Consider the following 12,044-nt stretch of genomic DNA (forward strand, 5'->3'; position numbering starts at 1 on the left):
GGTTTGAATCTGTAGGGCACGAGGTTACATTTTTACATTTCGGGCCAGCGCTATGTTGTCTTTAAGATGGCTAAAAATCTCAGAAGCAAGTGAAGTAGCGCAACAGGTGTCCAAGCGACGACGATGTGCTGAGTTCAGGGACTTCTTAAAACATCGTAATTACCACTGGAGAGCAAGATTATTATAATTAACTGAAACTGAACTTAAAATTTATAAAAGCATGCATTTAAGGCATGAAAAACACTTTGAAATAACTAAAAAGAAAGAAAGAAAATAGGTGTGGGGAAAAAAATCAACAAAAACTTTTATTTTTTTTAAAATACATTTTATTTTTGATTTTTTTTTTCTCTTTTGCGGGAAAAATACTTACAAAACGACTTAAAACAAAATATAGAAGACTTGCTGGGTTTTTTCAGTCGAATTTGTCACCACACCACGTGAAAAAAAGTTGTTTCATATATTTACAGACTGGAAGGTCTATAATGTTCTAACTCAGAAAAAATAAAAAGTGCATTTTTAAATCGCTGTTCTAACCTTCTTAAATATCCCATGACAAATATTTAACCATAAAATTATTTAAAAACACCAACACTAAAACTAAAAATATTAACTGGTAAAATCAAACTGTTGCTACATTTTATTTTTTTAAATATGCTGAGGCTGTTCTGAGGTCAAATGAATGAAAATGGTGGTTTTGGGGAATTGGGGGATTTTGAAACGGTGAGACAGTATGCCATGTCTGTGTGTTTTAAGGGCCAGTGGTGACAGAGATCAAGGTGAGCCTTGACGCTGTAACAATAGATGCCTGTGCTCCCACCATATGCCCAGACTCCCACACCTGCTGGTCTTTCATGGATCATGTAGGAATCTCCAAACAATGAAACAGCACCCGAACTCCCATTTCAGTGAGTGCATGAAACACATGCACAAGTCCCACACACAGGTTTCCTGCACCGAGCAGTTTGTAACAGGCAACTTTTGATGTTTTGTGTTAATTAATGTTAAATTAATAATGGCTAATAAGGACTGATCAACCATTCATTAGTCCAGGACACAAACTTCAGGATCTTCCACATAAACTGTGATCAGATTTAAAGATCCCAGAGCTCTGGAGTTTAATAACAGTGCATTTTATACACAGCCTAAATTTTTTACCAGCACTATCAGATTATTCGAACAGCTCATAGACCTGGTTTACTTTACAACAGAAGAACCAACATTTTCTGTTAGCTGAAGCGCAACCAAAGCACGATTGAAAATGTAAAGTTTAATTGCAAAGTGTTAAGCTTATTAAATTTTCCCTTATGTTCTGTATTAATCCAAAATGCCAAAGCATCTTTATGTATCGTCTCACTGCCTGCCATTTTCTGCAGAGGGATCTCCACCACTGGGTGGCGCTATTGTACTACCTTAAGTTCCACTTTTAAACTCCTCAGAAGTTCATGGTTAAATAGAAAAGACCTTTGTTACACTGTACAGAAAGTGCTTTCCTAAGTCACATAACGTCTCAGCACTGTGACGTGTCACATCCTACTTCCTTACATCCTGTGTGTTTGATGACTGAGAACATGGAAACGCCTGTACATGGGAAAAGATGCCAGTTTCTCCTCTCACACCATTTTCGCAACAGAACAAGTTGGATCTTGAGGTTCTTTGTATGCCTTTAGACTGCTAATGTAATGCTGCTAAATCCACTCCCTAACACTCTGGGAAATAAACGTGTCCTGTTACTAAAGGAGGATTTAAGATGTGACCTTTTATAGATTTGGGGGAAATCTTAGAGATGAGACTTTTTAAGAAACAATAGCTTTGGTCTGTGGTCAATTCTTGTTTATATTTACTAAAAGGAGATACATTCTAGAAAAAAGTCAGTATGTTTTAACTTAGCCTCAGGTATTTGTCTTCTCAACTACCAGAACATACCAGGAAACAGGAAAATTCCATGGGTTCATCTTCAAATTGGATATTTTGTCCAATAGAACACCAAATCACATACTATTGTTGGTCACTTGATTAGGTACACCTTGCCACTACCAGGCTGGACCCCCATTTGATTTCGGAGCAGTCTCAGTACAACAATAGACTTGACTTAAGTTGCTGGAAACATTCCTCAGAGATTTTGGTCCATGTTAGCACCACATTGTGCAGCTGCTGAACTTTCATGATGCCAAGCACCTGTTCCATGACATCAAAAAGGAGTTGTACCAGAATGAGATCTGGAATCTGTAGAGGTTATTTAAGCACAGTGAACATCAGCAAAAAATAAATAAATAAGGTCTGAAGTGTGCCAAGAAAATATTCCCTACATAATTACACCAACTGTAGCAGCAGCCTGAATTGTTCATAAGAGGGGAAGAAGACATCTATGCTTTTAAATGTTTATGTTAAGTTCCGACCCTACCATCTGAATGTTGCAGCAGAAATTAAGACTCATACCAGGCAACATTTTTTCCAGTCTTTTATTGTCCATTTCTGGACAATCAGCTTCTGTTCTTAGCTAACAGGACTGGGCCTTGGTAGGGTCTTCTGTAGCAGCCCCATCTGCTTTAAGGTTTGACGTGTTGTGCATTCAGAGATGCTCTTCTGCATACCTTTGTTCTAACAGGCGGGTGAACTACAGTTGCCTTCCCTTCATTGCAGTCTGGAAATTCTCCAATGCAGTTTCACCCAGGGAACTGCCTCTCAATGGATAGTCTATTTTGTGGACCACTCTTGGTAAACACTGGACATGTTTGTGTGGAGAGAAAGTATATTCATTTCAAATCAATATAAAAGCAGAGCAGCAAATAACCCTCTTTGGAGAACCTGTAAAAGAGGGGACAAAACTAGATTTGCATTTATCTCAGGCAAACTGCTTCAGATCTTTGCTTTTAAGAACTGAGCTCATTGATGTTCTGCAATTGTGCATTTTTAAAAATTATAATAAAACAATCAGTTTAACGGGACTTGCTCATTCTTTATACCACAACATCTGAGTTTGAACTGATGTTTTGTGCAAATGCAACTAAAGTGCCTGCATTTCTTTGGCTCTTGGGTGCAGGGTCACAGATCAGTAGTACTTTTACCGATAAAACCCAATACAATACGATATGGCTCGTCCTGCCCACCCCACCTGTTACAGCTCAGGTAAAAGCAGAAAGAAGCGCAACAAAGAGAACAAGTTAGTGAGACATGACACACTGGGGAAGGGTGGGTGGAGGTTTGTACAATGCCTTTACAACACTGGACAAGCACAACACACAAAGACACACAGTCCATATTAGGGGAAATGGTTTAATTCGGAGACAGAGGCAAAGAAACACACCACACAAACAAACATCGACCCAAAAAAAAGAAAAAAAAAAACAGAACAGTCTTTCAGCTACGCACTCCACTATGGGAAAGAACAAAACTACACACAGGTAAAAAGCAAGGCTCAAATTAAACAGTTACCTTTTCAACTAAGACAATTATCCACACAAGTTGTCAAAAATCCTGATGACCATTAAAGTATGTGGACAGCACAAATATACTAACATGAAACTTACCACAATTTAGAGGATCCTAACCCCACCCCCTCCCCTGAAACTGATTCATGAAGTGAGGGACACAGAGATCCAAGGGGGATAAAGAAGATCAAAAATCAGGCATCATTTAGTGGCAAAAGCAAGAGAGAAGAAGAAAAAAAATTGCTTGACACCAGCAAGAGGCCAGACTCAAGACCTGGTCAAGGCAAGGCCACATTGATAGGCCAGGCAATTTTTTATTTTTTTTCCCCTCCCCCAATATAGATTTTTTTTTTTCCTTTAATTTCCAATATAAAAAGCTTCACGGGTACAAAATACATATGAACCACCAGTTGTAGAAATTGGACAGCCTGTGTATGTCTTTTTTTGTCTTTTGTCTTTTTCAAATTCCACCCAGTTTCAAAAATTTGTAATTGAACAGAACGAAAAATATATATTTATATATAACTGTACTGTGTGTATAATACAGATTACATCAAGATGCACTCACTTTGGCTTTCATCAAGACAAGACAAAAAACATCTATTAAATTATTGGTGGAACATGAACAGAGTCCTACCGATTATCAGACAAGAAAAATAACAAAGTTTTTCTCTACTCTTTTTCTTATAGATCAAGACGATATCTATAGAGATGCAAAGCTACCACACTGTCAAAAAAAAAAAAAAAAAAAAGCACTTCAGAATATGAAAACCAACAGAAGAAACCGTGATAGTTAGAGCTTAATCAGGATTTGTGATGGAAGCCCCTGAAGTGAGTAGAGTTCCTGTTGGGACTGCTGTGGACTATACATTGTGCTTTATTCCCCCCCTTTAAGTGTTTTAAACTATATTCACTCATAGTAACACTTCACCATGCACTGCATCACCACAGACCTGCAGTCATTTCAGTGGCCGACACATGGCACCCACACTGACTCTTCTGCACTGTACCTCTGTTTTATTAAATTCAAAAATATCCCACCACCACCAAAACACGCGTGATCCCCCACGGTTTGTATCGCCAAGTGTCACACGCGCTCGCACTCACTAAGAAAGACGTTTAACCTTCAAATGTATAGGGAAGTTTATTGTTTATCTACAAGGTTTTAAACCAACTGTTCAAATTGAGTACATCACAATACACATTTACCAATAACTCAACACAGTAAAGGCAAAGGGGAGACATTAGCAGGTGACAAGAGCTTTCATGACACTGGCATAAATAGACCCAAAAGAAAAAACAAACAAACCCAAAACAAAATAGAAAGGCGAACTGCAGCAATCTCTAAACCAAGGCCTAATAATGTGTAGGCAGTTTCTAGACGTATATATGGCACTTTGAATATTGTATTGCATTTGGATAGAAAACAAAACAAAAATACTGTAAAAAGCACATGCCCATATTAAAAGAGAAATCAGTGGTACCTTGGAAAAATTTGGGATTGTAACCACACATACACACGACATTCTGCAAAAGTGATTAGCTCCCACAATTGTGCTTAACATCTCCTTACAAAACTATAACACCCCCTCCCCCCGCACCGGTTCAAATTTGGTACCTTCCTTTTGTTTAGGAATATTTAAGTTTAGAGTAAAAGGGGAAAAATCCCAACTGAAAAGAAAGTCAAATGGTGGTTAACAGTGCATTTTGTGTGGTAATCCTGCGTCAGTGTCTAGTTTCCCCCCCCCACAAGCACACACACACACAAAAAAAAAAAAAAAAAAAAAAAAAAAAAGGAAAGAAAAGAAAGAAACAAAGAGCCCTGAGCTGACAACTCTTTAGCGCCATCAGGTACGCAGTTTTAGGGAACCCTTTCTTTGGGGGAAGGGGAGGGTGAAGTGGTAGTTTTACCAGGGTCGTCACACAAAAATGCCACCCTGATAAAAAAGTGTAAACTTTCGTGCTGAGAAAAATGGAATGTTATTTGTAAACCAACACTACTGTGGTGGATTAAGTCGATTTAATGTGCTGTGTGACTTCTTGAGCATCACACGAGTGCATGTTTTTAAAAGAAAGAGGAAAGAAAAACAAAACGTGCAGAGACCCACAGGTTGCGTGTTGTGTCCGAGTTCTCTCCTCTTCAGGGGCTCCCACATTTGCAACCACGAAAGAGTGTTTGTGTGTGTTTGCATGTGTTGCAGCGTGTGTGTGTGTGTACAGACAAACTAGGTAATATTACAGCAAACAAAGTGGTGAGTTTTAAAAAAAAAAAAAAAAAAAAAAAAAAAAAAAAAAAGCACAAGAAATATTTGACACATGGGCACTTCAACAACAAAATCCAACAGAACAACATTGTCTGGCATCTGTATGATTAACAGACATTGTAAATCATCTCTCAACGAGGCATCCAAACAAAAGCAAAGTGAAAAATTCATTAATTAAATTAGCAAAGAGAAATTCACAGAAAGTTGACAAGATGTACGTACCATGGAAGTTTAGCAGGGATATTAAAAAAAAAAAAAAAAAAAAAAAAAAAAAAAAAAAAAAAAGGGGGGGGGGGGGGGGGGGGAGGCTCAAAATATGACCCTTAAAAAAAAAAAAGTGAAAAAAAAAAGAAAAAAAAAGAAAAAAGAATTTAAACCAGAAAACAAAATTACAATTAAAGCAGAGGAATTTTGAACTTTTTAATTTACTAGAAATGACCCTCAAATGGTCATGCTGATCAAACAGATTTTTAGTCCTCCTTAAAAATGTAGTACACTGAAGACCCTCCCGCCCCTGCCCCCCCTCCCTGCCCAAACACAGATGACATTACAACGTAATCTACAAAAAACCCAACGTTTGCCTGGGTTCTGTTAGTTAAACTTCTATAGATTCAATGGTATAAAATATAGTTAATCTAAGTGTGCATTTAAACCACAGATTGTCTATTTGTGAATCAGTTCTAAAAAAGTTGACTCATGTAGGTAGTCATTTCTCTCAACAGAGCAATGTACCTTTTATTGTGCCATCAATAGTTCAAAAACAAAAAACCCAAAAAGAAATCAAAGAAAAAGAAAAACACTGGATATTTTTATAAATGAATTTTTCTTTTTCTTTTTTAAATAGCCTTGGTGTAAGTCTTCACGCTGCCTGCAAAATGTAGAGATCATTACAGAGCACTGAGAGGGATTTTAATGGTCAGACTTTCAAAAGTGTTGGAAAGTGGTCTGTAGCATTTTTTTTAAGAAGCCAACATATTGCTAATGGCACCAAATAGCACAGCTGTGTGCCAATCCCTGTAATCAACTTTCAAGTGAGCTTTACTGAGAGAGGTAAAAAGAAAAAACATTTAAAAAAAAAAAAAAAAGTCCCACAAAGCTAAATTAAAAGTAAGAAATCCCACAGGTTTTTTCTTTTTAAAACATTCGCAAAAAAACAAAAACAAAAAACAGGTCACTCAAATGAACTTAACCTAGGTAAAGTTTTCACATTGATTTTGCTTGACCTCTCTCCCACCCATCACATTTCTATACAGAAAAAGCAAACGAAAACAAAAATGAATATACATGCAGAAAAATCAGGTTGAGCTAAGGTCAAGGTCAGTGGGTGGCCAGGTATTGGTCAGGCGAGCTTAGAGAGACATCACAGACAATGGTGGGATGATGTGGGCCAGGAGTTTGGCTTGTCTTTCAACATCATGAAGACATGCTAGGCTAATGATGAGCAAACAGGCATGGAGATTTGTTCTAAAAAGGAACAAAAACACAAAAGGAAGAGAGGAGAGAGAGAAAGAGAGAGGACAAAGAGGAGAGAAGAGAAAGTTAGGGGCACAGCACAAGAATCATTTAGCCATGAGGCACAAAAAAACAAAAATAATGCCAGTCACCACATATACAGTAAGGACAACAGGGGGGACGGGCAACCCCCCCTCCTCTCCCAACGCACAAAAAACAAAACAATAATACACAGATTTAAGGAAGTGACACCACCAGGACATATGGCAGAGACTCCAACATGCACAAACTGTATACTTGGCACCCAAAGAGATCCATCTAGAGCCAGTCCCTTGTGGGAGACTTGGAGGATGGATGGAATGACTGGAAGAGGTTGTTAATAAAGACGCAGAGAGGTAGCCTAGCTCAACATGGCTTAGATAATGAAAGATGACAGAGAGAGAAACAGAGGGGAGGGGGTAGAAGAGAGGTGTGGTGAAGACTGGAAAATCTAGCGTAGAAAAGAGTTTCACATTGACAATGATACGGATGAGACAAACTGCACGTAAACAGCCAAACACAGGCTAAAGCTCTGGGCTCGGGGGTCCTTGTGACCTAGCTTCAGAAACAACAACTGATCCTTAGTCAACCTGTCTAGCTTGACCTGAAGGCAATGAAATGGCATGGAAACATCTGATGCTCTCCACTAAATACAGTGACACAAAATACCTCCAGCGAACACTGACTCCAGTGATAGTCATAAATAATCATATACATTAAAATACTAAATCAGACTCAAATTACATGACAAAACCGCAGGAATGAAATACAGCAAAAATGTGGAAAGATCATTGCAAACATTTTTTTTTCTTTTTTAAGGAATAGGCCGAGTCTCCCTCCTGTGATGGGCTTCTGTCCCCTTGCCCCACTGAGTCTCTGCTGTGGTGACCTTGGCTGGAGGGTGAACTTACCCTAGCAGTGCTAGCTTTAGAGCTGGGGAGGGGGAAGGCCCCGGGGCTAGGATCAGTAGGGTTTGCTGTCGTTCTTGGAGCGTTTCAGCTGAACCTTCAGCCTCTTCATGCCAATCTGGAAACCATTCATGGCCTGGATGGCAGCTTGTGCAGACACAGGATTGTCATAGCTGACGAACCCTGAGAAAAAAGAAAAACTAAACTGAATACATTACAAAACAGCAACTTAATGCCAACATTTCATTTCCATATCACCAGGCTGACCATCACCCCCTCTCCTTGGCATCTGCCTTCCTGTAGCCAGACAGACTCCATCTTCACCATCATGGATTGCACATGGTGAATGTAGTTCTTTTTCTGCTCTAGAAATCCACTAAAAGTTTAAGAGCCACTAACCAGAACCTCCAGCAGGTGGAGTACTGGTTCACGTGCCTCTATATCAAACGGACAGCAGAGCAAAACAAGGACTGCAGTCACTACCTGCAGTTCACAACAGGAAAGCTGGAGCCCATCCACAGGATGAGGAAGTGACTGGAGAGGTTGCAATCTTTCCCTTTAAAAGCACAAACCATGAAATAACTACCAGAAAAATCTAATTTTAGCTAAACTGAGTGTTTAGTGAACCTTCTGACAAAATGTACAAAATAATTTCCATATCAAAGTTTAAATGTGAATCATATTTGCTGCATTGGGTGTTTTCGTAATTTATACCTCAAAAGTGTATTGTGTAATTTATTTTGGTTTTAAGGGGAAATTAAACAAGATGACTCATCAGTTTTACACATATTTGGACACCATGTGACTGGACAGGCTGCAGAGGAAAGCCACATGGTGTTTTATTTTTCTCTCTGCCAGTTAATGTCAGAGAGAAGGGTCACAACTATAAATACTGCCTTGTGAATCTGAGATTTAGAGGGCAGGAAGAGCAGCATGTCCAACAGACTGCTGTCTCAAACCTGCTCTGACAGAGAGACTGACGACCTTCTGTCCCCAAGGCCATAAAACTATTCAGCTTCCCTCAACTACAGTCAGAGTTACCTTTATTCTAGCACTTTGATAGTGAACTGCGACTTAGCCATGTTAACGTAATGCACAAAAGCATGTGCATTATTACATACTCCTCTTCAATTTTTGCACCATTTTCACTCACTGCTTTAAATTTGCATTTGAGGTGGTGTTACATCACAATACTGGTGTACTGCTTGCACTCAGTAAAACACTAATGCAAATGATATTTAATACCACCTCCGGTCAGACATACATGCATGCATCTAATCCATTTACATAGAAAATACAAGTATCAACATGTTCATCTTTACAGAGCACTTAGACTCCATTTAAACTTTAAATCTGCAGTGAAACAAAGCTGCTATGCCATTAACTGATGTAACCAGGGAAACGCCAGCAGTGTCACCACACTTACCAAAGCACTTGCTCAGATTGGTCTGTTTGTCAATGAAAACTTTGGCGGAGACCACATTTCCAAAAGGCATGAACATCTGCAGAAGATCCTGGTCCCCACACTCCTGGGGCAGGTGATAGATGAACAGGTTGGCGCCCTCTGGCCCTACTCCATTTGGTAAGAAATTCAGATACTCTAGTTAGACGTGAATTCAAATGCACACAAAACATTTACTGTAAACATAAAAGTTCATTGCATTTAGGAAGAAACTTCTGAAAATTCTTATTGAGTGATGTGTGCCAGGGATCTTCTCACCTTCCTTCTGACTGCCAGCCACACTCTGCTGAAGGAGAGACTGGCTGTAGAGGGCGGGCAGGGCAGACGCTGTGTACTGCTGCATCCCTGAGTAGGCCTGGGTTAGGGCATCCATAGAGCTGACTGCTGACCCGTTGGCCATGGAGGCTCCCAGACCCCCGTTCATGGCCCCCATACCTGTAAGAAGCAAAAGTTTAATAGTACCCATTGAGCATGGGGACCCAACATCAACATGCATCTTCCTTTTTTTGGCTTGTATCCAGTTTTTAAATAAGGAGATTCTCACCACTGACGCTGCTGGTGAGAGCGTTAAGGTTGTTGAGGCCCACAGAGGTCCCAGTGAGACCTTGCAGAGCCCCCAGAGATGCCAAGGGGTTCACGGCAGCGGCAGCACTGGACCCTGCTGTTGACCCAACTGTTGACAAATGACAAAAAAAAAGAAAAGAAAAAAAAAAAGATATTCTTAAAACCTTACATCTGCCTCACATTGTTATGGTTATAGAGGAGGACATGGCAGAGATGAGGCAGTTAAAAATCTGTCTCACAGAGAGGAGCGGTCATTAGTAAAGCAGCCATATGTTAAACTTAGACAGATGGAGCCAATGTATATTTACACAGATTGAAGGGAAATGGGGGCTCTCATAAAATTTTTATATGTGGGTGATTAACTCCCATAAAGTAAATGAGGAATGGCTGAGGGCTGTTAGGCAAATAGTAGATGAGGGAGATTTGCAGAGGAGAAGTGGCCCGACTGTGGACATGCACTGTACACCTCAATCAGCGAGAGAGTGAATCTTTATACTTTAGTTAATATATTATACATGAATTAGTACACAAAGAGCAGAGGTGGCGACTCAAGCAATTACAGCCAGGCCATGCCAAAACACACCCCTAACAAAACTAACTAGTCATGATGCTGCCATGGGGCTCGACTCACAGAACTGTTGTATGTATTGTACAGGCAGCATTCAAAATTCATCTCATGTTTGTGTTTAATTACCTGGACTGGCAAGAGCTCCCAGGGCACCGCTGCTGGTAGACAGAGCGCTGGTGGAAGTTGGGCTGGCAGAACTCTGAGCTGCAGCTGCAGCGGCAGCTAATGTGGCCAGGTTCTGCAGCTGAAGTGGATTCACACCCGCTGAGAGTACAAAGACACGCGAATTATCAAAGACTGAATTTTTCTGCATACAGCATAAATTTGAAAGTAGTCATGGAAGAAATACATAGATTTTAAAAGCAAAAGAACAAACAATGAATTTTTAAAGTTTAAAATAGGATGTGCTGCCATTCATTTAAAAGCTTTCCTCTATATTAAACTGCTTGGATATTGGGAAATTTACCATCACCAAATCACATTCTCAGATCTCAGAGAATGCAAGATGGACACGGCTGTAAAACCTCATATTTTTCTTCCATTTACCATTTTGGAGATTTAAAACCAGGATGGCTCTGACTTAGTGACAAATGTCATCCTCATACAGTGGCTACTTGTCAATTACAGGGTAGGGCCACATTAAAAAAAACAAAAAAAAAAACAAAACGCCTTGCTTTTTGAATGCTGGCACAATAAATTGACAAGAGAAGTCGCCCCCCACTGGTCATGAGGGAGAGTGCAAATTCAAGCCACTTAAACCTGGATCGGGAAGCTATTTTAACATTTTAAATACAGTATATTACTTTAGCATGACCAACAAAAGAAGCAGACTTGATCTATCAAATCCATCTAATATGAATTCCAACTTGAAGATTTATCATTCGTTTTAGCACCCCATCTGTAGTTTTCAAGCTCTTCACATTGGCTTTTAATATGACCAAGGCAGAGGGATGAGCAGTTTGTCTTCAAGCAGCCGGAATAGGCTGAAAATAGCATTATTGGTAATTAGCGTGCCACTGATCTGAAAAGAGTAATGTAATTTAAGGTACTTAAAAGCATGTGGGCGAAGCGCAGCGAGACAGAGGGCTGGTGACATGAGCAGCACAGCTTGTAGGGGTGGGCGATAGAAACGATATAAATTTGGCCAACAATAGAGATTTTGACTATATCGCTCTATCACGATTGCGCATGTTGATGTCATCAAGCTGCGCCTGTTTTGGTTGAAAGCATCGCAGCGGCTACAACCATTATCATCTGCACGTCATAGACACCTCACCTCCACTACTGGAACTTCAACATTATGCACTCCATACTGTATAGTAATGCCACTGTTTTGCACATGTCTCAACTCTGTATATT

General features: G+C 39.7%; 1 protein-coding gene across 3 annotated transcripts in view; it reads right to left on the bottom strand.

Moving 5' to 3' along the window:
- Positions 1 to 6,056: 6,056 nt before the first annotated feature.
- Positions 6,057 to 12,044, bottom strand: part of LOC146628118 (CUGBP Elav-like family member 2) — a 31,859-nt gene continuing 25,871 nt past the window's right edge. The window contains exons 9-14 of one of the 3 annotated variants that reach the window (XM_085359362.1): positions 10,812 to 10,949; positions 10,098 to 10,226; positions 9,812 to 9,988; positions 9,518 to 9,661; positions 8,095 to 8,274; positions 6,057 to 7,156 (exon numbers count right to left, since the gene is read on the bottom strand). In XM_085359362.1, the coding sequence (XP_085215488.1) occupies positions 8,147 to 8,274; positions 9,518 to 9,661; positions 9,812 to 9,988; positions 10,098 to 10,226; positions 10,812 to 10,949 (716 nt within the window). In that variant the 3' untranslated portion in view covers positions 6,057 to 7,156; positions 8,095 to 8,146. Of the gene's footprint in view, positions 7,157 to 8,094; positions 8,275 to 9,517; positions 9,665 to 9,811; positions 9,989 to 10,097; positions 10,227 to 10,811; positions 10,950 to 12,044 lie in introns of all 3 variants that reach the window. The other 2 variants (XM_085359361.1, XM_085359363.1) reach the window with 2 other exon arrangements.

The sequence above is a fragment of the Diplotaxodon limnothrissa genome, linkage group LG7 (assembly GCF_057381915.1).
Source record: "Diplotaxodon limnothrissa isolate DT_005_m linkage group LG7, D_limnothrissa_male_GT1.1, whole genome shotgun sequence".
NCBI classification, from domain to species: Eukaryota; Metazoa; Chordata; class Actinopteri; order Cichliformes; family Cichlidae; genus Diplotaxodon; species Diplotaxodon limnothrissa.